Source organism: Ailuropoda melanoleuca, chromosome 11 (genome assembly GCF_002007445.2).
Source record: "Ailuropoda melanoleuca isolate Jingjing chromosome 11, ASM200744v2, whole genome shotgun sequence".
NCBI lineage: Eukaryota > Metazoa > Chordata > Mammalia > Carnivora > Ursidae > Ailuropoda > Ailuropoda melanoleuca.
Genome location: NC_048228.1, coordinates 72590582 through 72608421, shown reverse-complemented (window position 1 = coordinate 72608421; position 17840 = coordinate 72590582). Strand labels below are relative to the sequence as shown.

General features: G+C 38.1%; 1 protein-coding gene across 1 annotated transcript in view; it reads right to left on the bottom strand.

Moving 5' to 3' along the window:
• GABRA4 (gamma-aminobutyric acid type A receptor subunit alpha4) overlaps positions 1 to 12967 on the bottom strand; it is a 63279-nt gene extending 50312 nt beyond the window's left edge. The window contains exons 1-2 of the mRNA XM_002917013.3: positions 12691 to 12967; positions 12200 to 12318 (exon numbers count right to left, since the gene is read on the bottom strand). Of these exons, the coding sequence (XP_002917059.1) occupies positions 12200 to 12318; positions 12691 to 12776 (205 nt within the window). The 5' untranslated portion in view covers positions 12777 to 12967. The remainder of the gene's footprint in view (positions 1 to 12199; positions 12319 to 12690) is intronic.
• Between the last annotated feature and the right edge of the window lie 4873 nt (positions 12968 to 17840).

Genomic DNA, 17840 nt, shown 5'->3' with positions numbered 1-17840 from the left:
CCCCCCCCCCCCCCGCTGATTTAGTAGGTCTAAGGTGGAGCCTGGCAATTTGCATTTCTAACAAGTTCTTAGGTGATACAGTTCACTTTATTCTAGTTTACAGTGTTCATCTGATTTCTAGAATAGTATTTACCAAATTATGTCCTGTAAAATATTAATACTGTGAATGTTCTATGGGAGTAAGGGAAGTGTAGAAGAGGAATTAGGCCAATGATATTTTTACTTACAAATTTATTTTAAGGGGTGTGGGGTTATGCTAATTCTTGTAGTTACAACGATTTCATGATAATAATGGGTATTTTCAGTTTCTTACATAATACTTTCTTAATGATTCTTGAAAAAATGTTTCTGTCTAGAACAAGAATCTTAGTATTGTTTAGTTTGTGACATTATTCAGTATTTGCTTTATATGATCATATAAGTCTTCGAGATTTAGTGAGATTCTAAAACTATATGATTGGTAGAGGGATTTCATTTGGACACTCACTCAATAAACATTAAATGAATGAGCACCTGCTGACTATCAGGTTCCATACCAGGCCCTAGTACTACAGTGGTAAACAAGACTTAAGAGTTCCCTGTCTCACTGAGTGTTATATGTAAGTAATCAATCACTAAATTCTATTCCTGAAACCAATATTACACTATATGTTAACTAACTAGAATTTAAATAAAAATTTGAAAAATAAAATTAAATACATCAGATAGATAGATAAATAAGTAAATAAAAGAGTTCCCTGCCTCAGGGAGTTAACATGCTGTTAGAAGAGTCTGAATATAAATAATAAAGAAATAAATTAAATGGAAGAATCTTTTCATTCATAAGAATGAATGTACAAAACAGGCTGGTAATGGAGTAAGAGCCTGGGAAAGCCTAGATTTTTGAGCCACTCTTCAAAGTGGTGACTTTTAAACTGAGACCTGGAGGTAAGTATGAGCCATTGGAAGAACAGAGAGAATTGCCCTTCCATCCATAAAGTACTTCAAGGTAAAACCTCAGAGACAGTAGAGACCTTAGTGTGTTCAGGGACTAGAAAAGAGGCCAGTGAGGCTGGCGAAAGCAGGTAAGGAAGAGAATGAGAAGAAATGAAAGCCACATAAACAGAACGGAAACCAGTGTCAGTGGACAGAGACCTACCCTGAGCCCATATTCTTAAAGGGGCATCTTTTAAGCAACATACTTAGAATACACTTTATAGTGACAGTTGTTAAAACTACATGGAAAAGAACTTGTAGAAATCCCAGTGACAGATACAACACATAGAGAGGTTGTTATGGGTTGAATTATGTTCCCCAAATTCATATGTTGAAGTCCTAACCCCCAGGACTTCAGAATATGACTGTATTTGGAGTTAGGGTCTTTCAAGAAGGAAATTGGGTTAAAATGAGGTCATTAGGATGGGCTCAAAGCCAATGTGAGTGGTGCCCTTAAAAGAAGAGGAGACTAGGACACAGAAACACAGTAGAAAGATCATGTGAAGACAGAGAAGATAGCTATCCGCAAGCAAAGGAGAAAGGACTTAGAAGAAACCAAGCGTGCTGACACCTTGATCTTGCTACTGTTTAAGCTACTCTGTCTGTGGTATTTTGTTATGGCCGCCCAAGCAAAAGAATACAGAAATAACAAAAGAAACAATTTTCCTCTGTTCTTTCCCAAAGTTTTCTCCCTCTGATATTCAGTACATCTCTGCTTTAGACTGTAAGGAAGTTTGATTTTTATCCCTTAATCATTGGAAGGCCATCAGGAGTTTGAAGTAAGGAAACTATATGATCTGAATTATATTTTTTATAAAATCACTCTGGGGGTTGTTTGGACAGTAAATTACAGGGAAGCAAGAGTAGAGGAAGGGGTCTTATAAAAGGCTGCCATACCAGCCCAGCTGAGAAATGATAATGGTCTACACCAGGAATGCAGCAGAGGGGATGCAGTGTGAACAGATCAAGGGGCATGCTGGTGTGTCACTGCTCCCAGGAAACAGGTTTTTTTCCAAAGAGCAAAAAGCAGAGATATAATAATTCTATTTATTGAAGGCCTACCATGTGCCAGGTGGGATACTAGCCTCTTTCCATACACTATTTCATTTAATTCTCACGACACCCTTGAAGGGTGATATTATCATGAGAATTTTATGGATCTAGAAACTGAGCTCACAGAGATTAAATATCATATGCCAGAGCCAGAATTATAACCCCCGTGTATTGATCTCCCAAGTACGTTAGCTTTCTATGCTAATGACATCATTAAATAAATCAATAATTAATTACTTCTATAATTTTCTATCTACTACATAACATGCCATATCTAAATTTCCTAAATGTTGTTTATGCATGTTTCTGAGCTATGTTCTTTCAGCTCTTTCTACGCCTTTGCTCTTATCTTACTATAGCCTGTTCGAGTCTGTCTTTCTTCTCTTAACAGCAAAGATGAAATCTTAGTCCTCTTTGAAGTTCCCAACTAGCATAGTGCTTTGCACATATTAGGTGGTGAATAACTATCTGTTTGTGTTCTTAATATCAGCCCACTAGTGATTTTAAAACTTCCCCAAAAGAAAAATTACTTGGATGCATTTGTTACACCAGTTAAGCTAAAAATATTTCCTGATTAAAACAGAAAATGTGTCTTATTTATATTTGTATCCTTTCCCAGAACTAATCTCAGGCCTTAAATGTAGTAGGTTTCCAATAAATCAGTTTTCTATGAATAATGGTCGCTATGTAATTAAGAATGATTCTTAGAGACGCTTCCCCTAACACTACTGTTTAGGATGTTCAAATCAACCTTACTAAGAGCATAATTACATAGAAACCAGATAATTTTGGGCTTGGAAGGACTTCTCATAATGTTATATTCATTTGTGTAACATCAAAGACATATTTTATTTTAAAAATCCTACTTCTTTGGTAATAGGGAAATGTCTTTTAATCCCCAAAATGTAGCTGGCTTTTTGTAAGGCACACAAAGTGATCTTCAGTAGGGTTTGAAAGAAAGAGCCAACACTACCAAGATGAAATGCAGAGGAATATTCCCATCTTATTAATGAATCTAACTTGGGTGGAAAGTAGGAAAACAATTAACAATGTATCAGATGATTTTCCATTGCTAACTTTACTTCAGCTGTATAGACCTGGTCAAAGGATATAACAATTTAATTTCTTCTCCAATAACAGTGTCCAATTTGCTGTAGCACCAGGAGAAAGACCTCAGATGTTTTACTATACTGAAACATGTCGATCCTTGTTCATAGGGTGTCCCCAGCTACCCGCTTGAGGACATATTTCTGGTTTTTTAGCCTCCTAAATTCATGTATCCAGCTACATCTTACAAAACACTGCTGATGTGCTTCTAAAAATCAGGACACTTAAAGTACTTAGGACATACAATAATGGCAAGGACTCTTGAGTGATATATTTAAAGAAATATCTAATTTTGTTTGTTATCAAAAATACAGAAATGCTAACCTTCCTACAGAGTAAACAAAGAAGAGATATCCATTGATATCACAGAGAAAAGAGAGAGCTCTCAAGTTTTACTTAGATAACATTAAAGATTAGTGCTTCCTATGTCCTATGATCCTTCTATCAGTCCAGGTCAACTTTTTAAATGATTAAGGTACTTAAATAAGAAGAGCATTTTAAAAAACAATGAAATATGGGCAAAAGATGAAGATGCTCTTCACAGAAGGAAAATTCTTATAGGCAATAAAGGGTTGAAAAGATGTTCAACCACATTAGAAATCAGAAAATTCTAATTATTTCACAATCAAATGCCTTTTTATGTATTCCATATCCATATATATATTCCATATCCATATATATGTATATGGTTGAAGGTTTTGTGGATCCTAAATCTCATATTCATTGTAAATGAGAGTTTGAATTTGTAAAACCGCCACAGAAAACAGTTTGGCATTATCTCATCAAGTTGAACTCCCACTTACACTAAGATCCAGAAAAATCCATTCCTGGATATATATGCAAAAGAAACTTTTGCACATTTACAGCAGGAAATTTGGGCCAGAATATTCACAGCAACACAATCTTGGAAATAAGCAAAATGCCTACTGCCAACAGAGAAGATGAATAAACTGGTTCCTATGAAGTGGAAATATCACACAGCAGTCAAATGAATGATCTACAGCGATATGCAAGACAAGAATGAATCCTCGCAATACACAATTAAGTGAAAAAAAAAAAAAAAACACACCAAAAGCGAATACATAACATGTTCAAAACCATTAAATTTTTGTAATTGAAATTTAAAAAAAAATAATATTCAAAGGGAAACTATGAAATAATTTAAAAGGACTCAGAATGGTGGTTACTGTGGGTGGAGAGACAGGAAGAGAGGATGAGGGAAACTCCCTAGCAGGATAAAAGTTGTCACGCTTGTGCACTTTAATGCTCGAACTGCTGTGTTTATGATATTACAATGAATGAATGAATAGACGGGCAGGTGGCTGGATAAAAAGAAAGTTACCTGTGGACCAATAATGAAAGTAATTGTTAAACAAGTATTATTAATTTGGAATCCAGTTCTGTACACAAGAGGCTTTTAAAAAGAAATACAATAAAAAGGCCTAGAAAGTTATATAATGCAAGGTGATGTATTTTTCACCTAAAAGAAAACTAACAACCCAGTGAAATATTATATAAATATCCATAAAATTGCTAATAGCCTATATCTAGATTTTACAGTGCATATTCGGGGAAACACCAAATATCCTTGCCCTAAAGAAAATGCGAATATATGACAGTGGTGGTACATCTTTTTTGCTAAACCAAGAAAATAACAAAGTAAATTTGTGTTCTGGGTTCTGTAGTCTCTTATCTTCTCAAGGGTGTCTTTCTCTCCGTTATCCCTTCCCTCCACTGTAATATTACATTATCCCCTACTTGATTATTCCAGTAGTACACAGATGTATTCTGATATTTCTAGTCTTAAAAGAAGGCAACCTTCCCTCTTTCTCCTCCCTTTCACATTTTGAACTTCTGGGGGAAAAAAATCCATACACACTGCCTCTAATTCTTCCTTTTCTATTCACTCTATCATCTGTTGTAACCTGGCTTTCATGCTCAGGAGTCACTAAAAGTCCTTTCATCAATATCATTAGTTTTCTCTACCTACAGCATTGTTTCCATGGACTTTAAAAAATAATTTGATCTCTCTCATTTTTAAAAAAGCTCTCTGAATCCGACTTCTCCTTCCACTCACCACCCTATTTCTCTGTTCCCCTGGGCAAATATACGAAGACTCCTCCCCCCATCAGACTTTCATAACCATCACACCACCAAAGCTGCTCTGTCAAATCACTGAAGAGGTAGGTATTGCTCAATGTAGTGACCCAATTTTATGTTCTTATCTTTCTTAATCTGTCAGGAGCATTAAGAAGTAAATGATCAATCCCACCTCCTCCTTTTTCTTACCATCCAGTATGCATATTCTGAGATTTTCCTCCTACTTCAAAGGCCCCTCCTCAGTCTTCCGGGACAGAGATTCTTGCCAACTCCCCACCTCTTAACCCTGGAGACTTCAGAGTTCTCTACCTGTACCTCTTCCATATCAGCCTTAGTCTCTTGATGATCCCTGTAGTCTTATGGCTTTAAGTACTATATATATTGACATACCAATCATCCCTGCTTTCCAGACTCATCTCTGCCTAATGTCCAATAGGCATCTCAAATTTAACATATCCATATACAAATCGTTCATCCACACCCCTAATCTGCTCCTGCCACAGTGTTGGCAACTCTATTTTTCTAGGTGTTCAAGTCAAAAGCTTTGAAGTCAGACACCTCCCTTTTTCTCACACTCCACATTCTAGCTGTCATTGGTGGACCAGCGCTTTGAAATATAGCCAGAACCTGATCACTTCTTCCAACTTTACAAGCTTCATGCCTCCAGCTTGGTGAAGACGTCCATCATCTCTCACCTAGTTAATTGTGAAAACCTCTCTGCATTTGCCCTTGACCCAAGTGCCTTTTGTCACTACAGCAACCAAAGTGAGTCTGCAAATTAGGCAGTTCAGGGTTTGCTCCTGTTGGGATCCCTCTAATCACTTGGGATCTGACTCAGAGGAACAGCAAAGTCTTTACCAGCTTGCAAAGCTTTCAACAACCTCATCTTTGTATCATACCCCCTTCTTACTCCTCAGTCCTGTTAAACTTGACTGCAGCGACACTGACTTCCATGCTTGGCACTTTCACACATAGAGTTTCTTTTAATACAAATGTGGCTTCTGCTTTTACCCCCTTAACGATCATTGTTGAAAATATCATCTCCCCACTGAAGTTTTTCCTACCACTTTCGTTAAAAGTGCAACCCCTCCCCTGCTGTATAGTACTCCATAGCAGTTATTGACCTCTGACACTCTATATTTTACTTATTTCTGTTGCTCATTTTCTGTTTCTTTCACTACATTGTCAGCTCATGAAGGCAGGGAAGTGCATCCCTTTTGTTTACTGATGCATTTCCCTGTGCCATCCTAGAACAGTACCTGGCACATATTATATGATTAATAAGTTAATGAAAAGTGAATGAAATGAAACATCTCCATGTGGCCAGCCTTATCTTATTTAATCTTGGAAGAATTTGAGAGACTTCTCATCCCTCCTTCCTAAGACATTTCAGTCTCTTGACTTCTAGAATTTCACATGCTCCGAGTGCCCACCTGTATCACAGTCATCTTCCTCTGACAATTCGATCTTTTCTGCCCTTCCTCGATTGTTAATGTTCCTGGAGGGTTGGTTCTGGGCTCTTTGCCCTTTCTATACTCTTCTCTAGGCATGTATTCTCATAGTATCATATGCTGGTGACTCTCTTGTATATCTCCAGAGAAAACTCTTGTCCGATAAACAAATATGTGCAACCACTAGGACTCCCTATATGTATTCTAACATTCTTAACATATCCGCACATGATTTCTTGATTGCACCCCCATCTCTCTTCTCCCTCCCCCCGTCCCCTCCTCCCTAATTAAATAGTGCCATCCTCTACCCTTTTTCTCAAAATAAAAATCCAGGAGTCATTTTTTTACTTCTCCCTTTCCTTTACCACACATATGAAAGCCATCACCAATTACTTGTTGAATTATACCTCTAAAATATATATCTCAATTTTTTCACTTAAATCTATCTTTACTACATCTACCATCTTATACCAAGCCACCATTAACTTAATGAAGAGGGGGCGCCTTGGTGGCACAGCGGTTAACTGTCTGCCTTTGGCTCAGGGCGTGATCCCAGCGTTATGGGATCGAGCCCCACATCAGGCTCTTCCGCTATGAGCCTGCTTCTTCCTCTCCCACGCCCCTGCTTGTGTTCCCTCTCTCGCTGGCTGTCTCTATCTCTGTCGAATAAATAAATAAAATCTTTAAAAAAAAAAAAAACTTAATGAAGAAAACCACCCCCGCCTCTGACCCCAGAAAAAACTTCATTGCTCTCCTGGCTTCCAATATTGCCCAACCTCTATATCTGAGTCTTCCTGTTTAATATGCAGCAGCTAAAGTGATCATGTTACAGTTTGAGTCACACCAAGTCATTCCCTCGACCTAAAACACTCCAATGGCTTCCAGGTTCACTCAAAGATGGATCTAAACTCTTTTACAAAGGGCCTTGCATGCTCTGGCCTCTGCTTACCGCAAGAAGCTAGTCCTGTGAGATTCCTCTACTTGTTTTCTTACTACCTTCCTGAACTCCTTTCACCGGACTCCCTTCAATGTCTAAAGCACACTAACTTCTCTACCTTAGAATCCTTACACTTGCTTTTTCTTTTCTTTTCTTTTTTTTCCTTCCTGAGAAACAACTTTTGCTTACCTTTTCCACATCTGTCACCTTTAAGGCTCAACTTACAAGATTTTTTTCACCACTGTATCTGAACTAGATCCCTTACCCAATTAATTCTCTATCTTAGCATGCCATTAGATTGTTCCACAGCATTATCCTTAATATTTTGCTATTTGTTTTTGTTATTTTTATCTCTCTACACTGCTTAGCTATAAAGTTCGCAAAGGCCTTTGTCTGATTCAGAATAACATCTTTACAACCTCACATTGTTCCTGATACATAGTGGTCTCAATATCTATTGGTTCAACAAATGAATACATAAATGAGAGTGACAAATCAAGAGAGAATGAAGCTTTCTTTTTCTGTTGCTCTGTGGATTTGAGGTGTTCTTTTTGTCTACATATTTAAAAAATCTATTCTTTGTAGACATTCGATTAATAAGGCTAGCACATGGTTAGTGCATTCATCTGATTTTTTTAGGTTAGGATATAGATCATTTGAGAAAATTGCACAAATGTTTTTATTTGTGTGGGAAAATTATTCCAAATTTACCTAAGTGTATATACTTCTCCATATTTGTTTTTCCATTTTAGAATGTTATTAAAGCTTTAGAATAAAAGTTCTCATTTCACTCCTTTGGGGAAAATGTAGTTTTGCTTATTTTAATAACCTACTTAGGAACAAGAAGGTACGTTAATGAAAATTGCACTCTTGGTAAACAGGAAGTAAGAAAGCTTTAGAAGTGGATGTAGCAATAGACCAGCTGCCTTGTCTATTAGTGGCCTGTCCACTAGCAGTTTTAGGGTTCTTGAGCAATTCATTAGAATTTTTCTCAGCCTCCCCTCCAAAACAAAGATGATGCCCACTGTGCTTATCTCTTTGTGTTGTTATGGGAATCTTACTAAGCATTGTATGCAAAAAGGTTTCCAAATTGTAGAGGACCCCACTAATGTGAAGTCCGGCTATGCTGGTGAGAAACCTTGCAAAACCGACCTAATGGTCTGTTGCCATTTCAGAGAGGTTTTGGAAGATGATCTAAGGCAATTATACTTAGTTGAAGTATTTATTATTCCAGATCACGTGCCTCAAAGATTTAAATATACAAGGGCTGCATAATCCTTAGATAAATGGAAGTGGTTAAGGACTGGCTTCCTAAACTATCTCCTGGTGGTTAATACCTTAGCTCTGCATTTTTAAGATGGCGTAGAACAGTGTTGAAAGGGGCTAAGAGCACAGGGGAACAATTTTCTAGCTCCTTTGTGGAAGGGTTCACTTGTATGCCACTTCTAAGCACATGCAAGCTACTTCAGGATGACAGCAGACTGATTTGTCAGAGGCCAAAAGAACTATACCCCTTCAAAAGTCTCAATCTGGCTTCTCACACCATGCCTCCTTCCTTCTCTTCTCACCTTTTCCCCTTTTCTTCTCCAATGGGAGAACGTAGGAGACAAGGGAGAGGAGACCCTGGAGGGATGAAAAGAAGAGAACGATTTCAGTTCCTTTTACTTCCCTGTTGCAAGCTGTGCCGCTGAGTTAAAAATATGTAATTTAGTTTCCAAATCTATTCCAACCCCTGCCGGCCTACTGAGCAATCACAAACCATCCAATTTCAATTCAAATCTTTGCTTTTAGCTTTATTTTAAATGGAACAGAGCTAAGTTGTATAAACAGATATAAAGTAAATACTCTGCAAAGAGCAGAAGTAGGATTAAAGGAACCAGGAAGTAAATCTGTATTTATAGCATACTGGTCAAAATCTGAATTGTTTTCATTTTATTTTTAAAATACCAAACTTTCCACAAGGTATTGAAATGTCAAAGAAGGCACCAAACTTGTGGTATCCAACAGTCTGTGCTAAGAATGAGTTTTCTTATGATTTTCGGTGATGCTCATTTATAACATCCCGTAAACAGATTACATGGCTTCTGCAGGTGAGAATTACAATTCCCGTCACATTTGGTATGCTATGCATTTACAGAGAATGACCCATTTCTAAAAAATGAATCACATTTACCACAAATATTTATAAGCATAGCCAAAAAAAAAAAAAGTGTGTGATCTAGTAAATTTTTAATGATTAAGCAACTGCTCACACTTGAAGTAAGGTGAATTCAGCCTCTTCCCATAAAGCTATAAAAGTATCTCCAGGTGGGTAATGCAGATCACTTGGCAGTGACAAGCAAGATGACTAATAATGCCCTTGAGTCGTTTCAGCAATACTGCAGCTAGCCAAAATCTAGTAATGGCTTACATAGATGGATTTCATTCATTTTATTGTCTCCGTAGTATTATGGGAGAGGGTAGTCGGTATAAAGGATACATCTACAATGGATTCCTTCTTCTTTTTGAGTTATACTTGTATTATAGCCAACTGGGCAGATATTATTTTAACTTTTGCCATTTAATAATAAAACCATATCATCTCAGTTATAATTTTTCACTTTAATTTATGTTCAGGTACATCAATTCTCTAATAAATATTTAAACTCGTGTGATTTGATGTTTCTGTTATTTTTTTCCCTTACTTAAAATGTCATGTTTAAAACCTTTATGGGCAGATAAATCCTATTTTATTGATATAATATAGTCTTCAATGATACCACATCATCTGAAATATTCTCCTCAAAATTCTTTTTTTGGATATAAAGTGATAATTTCACAGTCACTTGTGAAAGATCGTGCATTGACAAATGATTCACTTCTGCAAGGAAGCCTCTTTTCAGATTTGCACGAAGGCAAATGCAGTGCTGAGCATCCTACCGCTGGAGAGGCAATGTGAGAAGAACTAGGAGAATCTTTCATCCTCATCCAGATTTATCACTGTCAACATGCAAAAACTCAATTAATACCCTCAATGACCTCCTATAACCTTCTCAATAAAATTCAGAAAAAAAGTTTGGGATCAGAAGACCTGATTCCAGCCAACCATTAATATGCTATGTGCCCCGGTATAAATCACTTTCCATTTCTAATCTGCAGTGGCCTCATTTGTTAAATGAGAAGAACCAGACTAATCAGACTCCAAAAAATCATCCAGCTCCACTCTCTCTAATTCTATTTTACTTCTGATAATTCTTTCAAACCTGAGACCATGTCTGATTCTGTCCTCTTTCGCTTTTTCCATACTCTCCTCATCTTATCTCCTACACACTCTCAACAGGAAGTTTAATGTGCCCTGTGCTGCTAATATCATGTGATGCTTCCCACACTGATATCCTCTCAGTCTTCATGGGTTTGTCTCTCAAATATACAACCTGACCTGGGTTCACATCCTGCCCATGCCATTTACCAACTGCGAACTCGAACTGGTTACTTACCTTCCCAAGCCTCAATTTCTTCATCTGTAAAATGGGGATAATAAGAGCTTACTCTCAGTAATGGCTATAAAATGCCTGGTATATATGAAAATTCAAATAAATAAATACAAGATTAGTAGTTATTATTGTTACTACTACTACTACTACTAGAGGCTCCTTTAAGATAGAGCCCATGTCTTGTTCAACTCATTTCCCAGGGGATAACTAGCTCAGTGTAGTTGGAAAGAACATGGACTTGGTAGTCCGAAGACCTGAGCTGACACTTGGGGTGAAGTCACATGTTCTCTCTGAACTGGACTGAGCGGGTGTTTGAGGGTAAGAATTATATCTTGAGATTCTGCGAACATAGTGCCTAGCACAATGCTTGCCCCATAAATTCTCATTATATAACCAAAGGGGACATGACCATGCAAAAGAGCAACAGTACAGATAATGGATGTGCCTCTATTATAGTCATTATAAATACTTAAGGAAGAAATAAACCTGAAACACCTCTGACTCCAAAGTCTCAGGAGGGAAGTAAATGCCATCTCCCCAAATAAAGTAAAAATTCATCCCACTGTGGAAGAGAACGGGAAAGGACTGGGTTCTCTAGCGGAGCAGGCAGCTTCGTGCCCCAGATTCATGTCCTAGGTAGAACAGGGTGGCAAGGTTTTGGCAGAGGGACAGATACCACGTGGGAGGACAAGGGACTTCGTATCAGTTGCCTCAGGAGCAACCTGCTCCGAGCAAAGTGGCCAGGTGCAGGGGAAGTCCATTCTCAGGGCGCAGCGCAGCTGGGCAACCAAGCCCCAAGTTCCCATTTTTGACTCTTTCCCTCCAACCTCCCCCACCCAGCAGTCAGGTCCCGGAAGGTAATTATTGTGGGGGAGAGGCAAAGCTTCTGAGGCGGCAGGGAGATGGGAAAGTACTGGTGGGGGCGGTCTTCTTGTCAGAGGTCTCATCAAGGGGGGGAAGGGGAAGGGAGGGAGAGAGAGAGGGAGAGAGATGGAAAGAGAGATTTTTCATTTTTCCCCTCGAATCATACCTAATGATACACAGACAGGCAGACCGAGAGAGGGACAGACAGGACACACTTGAGCTTTTGAAATCGTTCATACCCCCAAATCCAGGACGCAGCCTGTTGTCATAACCATCGAGTAAGCTGTCCAAGATGCGGGTAAAATTTTCCGGGCATAATTTCTCCTCCTTTTGGTTCTGTCCTGGGGATTCGTTTAAACTGCATATGCAAAAAAAACGGAGGAAGGGGTTGTTTTAAGACTCGACCACAGAACAGGTGGGAACAGGTTTATCTTCTAGGGAAAGAGTCTCTTGCCCCAAGCTGAAGGAGGCAGGTCTGAAGGATGGGGGACAGAGAAATGGTCAGAAAAGGCGCACCCTGTGCACACGCACCCCAATACCCACACTCTTCTTGCACCCAGTGCCCCTTCTGCTTTCCGCGTCTACCCGGTCACTGAAAAGCCCGGCTGCGGCCCCTGACCTTACAGCGAAGACATTAGGGTCTGGTTTGCCCTGGGAGGGGCGGCGGCCGGCGGGGGCCCGGAGCTGGCCACTTCTCCACCCTTGTCCCTCAGGACCCCAGGGAACTCACCACGCCGCCAGGCACAGGAAGTGCAGGAGGGCGAAACTGACCCGGGAGGACGTAGCGATCGCGGGTACCTTCTTGGCAGAAACCATCTTTGCAACATGCCATACTTTAAGCCTGTTCACGTTTCCAGGCTCTCAAGATGCCCTGAGCAGGGTGCGAGGCGAGGGCAGAGGCTCTCCGCGGCGTGCGCACACTCGCGCTCACACTCGCCCGCGCTCACACTCGCCCGCGCTCAGCCAGCCCGAGCCGCGGTGGGCGCGTGTGTGCACGCGGGCCAGGGGGAGGCGGAACCTGCCTTCCATCGCCCCCTCCTTTTCTCGCTGAGCTCTCAATGTGTATGGAGAGCTATGTATACCGCTCAACACCCTTTCGTGCCCGCACCGTGAAGCTTCCGAGGTTAACATTGGCGCGCTTGCACCGAAAGGCTGAGCAAGTTCTTTCCGACCTTTAACTCTGGTTTTCCTCCCCTCCTCACCACTGCCACCCCCAACCCCAAGTGGGTCCCTGCCCACAGCATTGCTTTGCCTCCACTTTTTCCCTCCTGATCCCCCCGCTGGGATCTGGATTTCACCAATGAAGGTTCTCTCTCCTTAGGTTGGTTGTTCCAGGACCTATTTTGTACCCATTTTCAAGGCTGGAGGTGGAGAAGGAGGGGGATGACTGGAATGGCTGGGCATGGGTATGGGAGACCGTGATGACAACAGGGGATCAAATATGGACAGAAACAAACTTTGGGACTCTCCCCTTCAGGTGCTTGGAGAGGGGGAATTGGGAGGTGGGCATGGAAAAAAAGAAGATTCTTCCTGGTAAGAGGGGTTGCAATTCGCTGGGCGGACTCTCACCAAACTTAGAAAGTAGCCTTGAGCTTCATTCTGTACTCAACGCATTTGACAAGCTTTTGCTGTACAGATACCAAATTCCTTTACTTGCTCCTACCTGGCACGCACACTTTCAGCTTTGCTGCTCCCTCCATTGCTGGAGAGGAGAGGAAAGGTGAAGACAAGGGACATCTGGTCAAAATCACTTTCTTGTTTTGGGACACCTGATGCTCTTCTTTTATGATAGAGCTCGCTGACTTCCAAAGGTTGACTGCTTTAAGAAGAAGGAAAGGATGGCTGGGGAGAGGGAGAGGAGAGAGACAGAAGAAAAACAAAATGTGAGGTGTGTTGGTGGGGGGGGGGGTTGGGAAGACAAATTAAAATGGAAGGGAAAACCTCTTAGTTCACTAATGACTTGAAAGGGCACGCTAAGCACATCTTTAGCGTTTTGTTGAACAGAGATAAGCACTTTCAATAGACCTTTTTAAAACGTTAATTATTGGTTCCCTGGGGAGAATTATCTTTCAAATTAATAGTGATACACTTGGAAAGTTGCATATGATGGACCAATGAACTAAGTAATTTCCAAAAATTTAGTTCCCAGGAAACTATCCCCACCAATAACTATATTCTGTTTAGAACTTTGATAGTTTGTTCAAGTTTTGTTGACTGGTGGGCTGATTTTATATGAAAACAATCAAACCAAGGGAATTTTAGAGTTTTCTTTGTTTCAATATCCTGATTAAACTTTTCTTTGCAAAGGGGAAATTTTTCTAATCAGAACCAAAAGTATGTAATAGCAGAGGTATGTACTTCCATGATACTCTGTATTGTTTCCTTCGCAGTGTCTAGTATGCTTCATCCTAATTCCATAAGGTATCATTCTTCCCTAAAAGACCCCTTGAGGGTCTGGGTTGGGTAATTATTATTTATCTGTGTTTATTTTTTCTCTTATTACAGTGCATGGCACATTGTACAAAGGTAATAAATATTTATTGAATGAACAATTAAACAAATTAATGAATTGCTTACTCCCAGATCCATCCTAATTAATTTGGATGAAATTCAAGCTTACTCTCTTGGGGAAAGAAAAGCGAAAATATTAGTGTACTCCATGAGAGTATGTATGCCAGGAGAGCATTTGCTTCCATTGATTCTCCACAGAAAAGCTGATAATACATCATATTATTATTATTATATCACATTATATTATTTCTCCAGTCTTGATGCTTTCCTATTCTTTCTAGAGCCCAAATCAGAATTTTCTATTTTTTCTTATAATATACATTTAAAATGTATATCTATATATAGATATAAATTTATATATTTATATAGATATCTATGTATAGATATCTATATCTCAAAAAAAGGGAAAATAATGGCTTTGGGAAAAGAGGTTTCATTTTGTTAAAGATAAATTATTTTTAAGATTCTAATTTTAAATATGTGAGACTAATACCTTCAAAGGTATGAAAAGAAGATTCCTCCCTTCAGTGTAGTTACTTCCAATTATATTTTTATTAACTGGTGTATAGTATTTAAGTCAACTGAAGATAATAGAGGAGATGTATCATTTTACTTTATTTCACAACCTTTCATTTATGTTATTCTTGATATTACTTAGAGAAGTTATATGCTGGGTATTACTGTCTGAAATCTTTAAAAAGTGTATTTTTGTTACTGTGAATTTAAAGTAACTCCAACATTAAAAAATTACAATGTACCTGAAGTTACAAATATCATTAAGCATGCTATTATTTTTTATATAAACTTCCATCCATTATGACTCAGATTGTCAATGAATTCTTCTGATTGCCTGTATGTAACTGTGGAGAAATATGAACGTGTTAAAATGATACCTATTACTTCCTTATTTAAAGTTAACAAAAGTCTTTCTTTGCTATGTTTAATTTAAGTTGGGTTCAAGTGCTCAACCCCAAACATCATTATGTTAAGCCAGCCACATATTTTAAATTTATCACAGAGGCTTATCTCTGATATGATGGGATGCAAATAACACAGATTGCCCTACTGCTGAACTCTTAGGATTGGCACTTCAGAGTCCACATGCCTATGAAATGCCCTAAAAATTAATTTAAAAATTTTATATTCAGCTAACAATGTGAGGCTTTTTTTTCTGTGAGGCTTTTCATAACTTTCATCAGATTTTCAAAGGCTATGAACAACTGTAGTACAGACTAATGTTTTAACATAGAGGATAACATAGATAATAGAACAATCAATCAAACAGGTGAAAAACATTTGTAAGTAAAGTGTAAAAAAATCTCTATCCCATTTGATAACCTTATTCATTGCCAGTTTCCATAAACTATTATAGATCTTGAGTCTCCATTGAAGGCACTCACCTCCATTTATTGTCAATTTATCAAATATCCAACTAGCTTGGTACACAAAAATTTGGGGTGGTAATAAAATGAATTTGAAAGAATTCAACCTGTTTTTCTTTGTTTCTAGGAATTATTTCCCTTAATTATATTTGTGTACATGTGTATATTTTCAAAGTTTCTGAAAAAAGTACTACTATCATGACAGATTTTTTTTTTCAGCATCTAATAGTAATGATTAGGAAGGGAAATTCATGGGTTACCAATAGGGCCCCAAATTAAACTTGCTAAATTTGCTGCCAAGTGTCTATCTTATGATAAATCTTTTTTTTTTTTTTTTACCTTAAATACCCTAAGTTAATTTTCTCACAGTGGAGGCTAGAAGTCCTGGATCAAGGTGTGAGCTGGGTTGTTTTTTCTGAGTCCTGTCTCCTAGGCTTATTGATAGCCATCTTCTCACTCTGTCTTCTCATGGTCTTTTCTCCATATGCATGCATTTTTGTGTTCAAGTTTCCTTATAAGGACACCAGTCCTGTTGGATCAAGTTTCATCCTAAAAACCTCATTTTAACTTAATGACCTCTTAAAAATCCCTATTTCCAAATACAGTCACATTCTGAGGTTCTGGGGGTTATGACTTCAACTTAAGATTTTGGTTGGGGAGGGAGGCACAATTTAGTACATAACCATGGTGATTTTCCTTCAATTATATTTAAAACAAAATTAGACTAATATACATATAATGAGTTTTAAAATTCATTAAGCCATAAAGGCATTTTTGACATACTTATATCAACAGTAATAGTGATGATAATGATCTTTATTATAATAATAGCAATTATCCTTTTTTAATAGCTAATTTCATTTAAATCTTCAGAAAAAAATATTTATGGTTAGATTTTATTTTTCTCTTTTTATAAATAAACTGAAGCTTAAATATGTTAAGTACTTTGTTCATGATGGACCAAAAAATGGGGAGGTCAAGATTTTATTCTATTTCCCTGGAGAACTACTTAGATAAAATGTAATTTTGTTGTTGTTTTATTTGACGTATACATATATTCTGAAATGATCACCACAATAATGTTAGTTATTACATCCATCACCTCACATAGGTACCTGTTTTGTGTGTATGTGTGGTGAAAACATTTAAGATCTACTCTCTTGGGGTACCTGGGTGTCTCAGTCAGTTAAGCGTCTGCCTTCAGCTCAGGTTACGATCCCAGGGTCCTGGGATCAAGCCCCGCTTTGGGCTCCCTGCTCAGTGGGGAGTCTGCTTCTCCCTTTCCTTCTCCCTCTGTTTGTGCTCCATCAGTCACATAAATAAATAAATACTCTAAAAAAAAAAAGATCTACTCTCATAGCAAATTTCAAGTACACAATGCAGAATTGTTGATTATAGTCACCATGCTATACTTTAGATCCCTAGAACTTTTCATTTTATAAACAATTGAAAGTTTATATCCTTTGCTCAACATCACCCCATTACCCCACCTTCAGCTCCTGGCACCAACCTATCTATTCTGTTTCTACAAGTTCAACTTTTTTAGATTCCACATATCAGTGAGTTCATTCAGTACTTGTTTTTCTCCATCTATGTTGTTTTGTTTCAAGAGTGATACAGGACTAATACAACTAACATGGAAAGCTGTTTGGCAATAATTAAAGTTGAAAGTGATTATGCCCTATGATCAAGCCATCTCATGCCTGTTTTATACCGCATAGAAACTCTCACACATATTTGCAAGGAGGCAATTGAAAAGTAGTATATTTTTTGTAATAGTGGAAAATAGCAACAAATTAAATGTCCTTTAACAGGGAAATAGATACATAGTTTGTACTATGTATAAATGAATGTATAAATGAATGTACCATAAATGAAGTACTATGAAGTAATTAAAATTAAATTTCCTTTATTAAATTCCTTTATAAATTTCCTTTATTAAAATTAAAGAAATCAAGTATATGTCAAGAATATAAGATAATAAAAT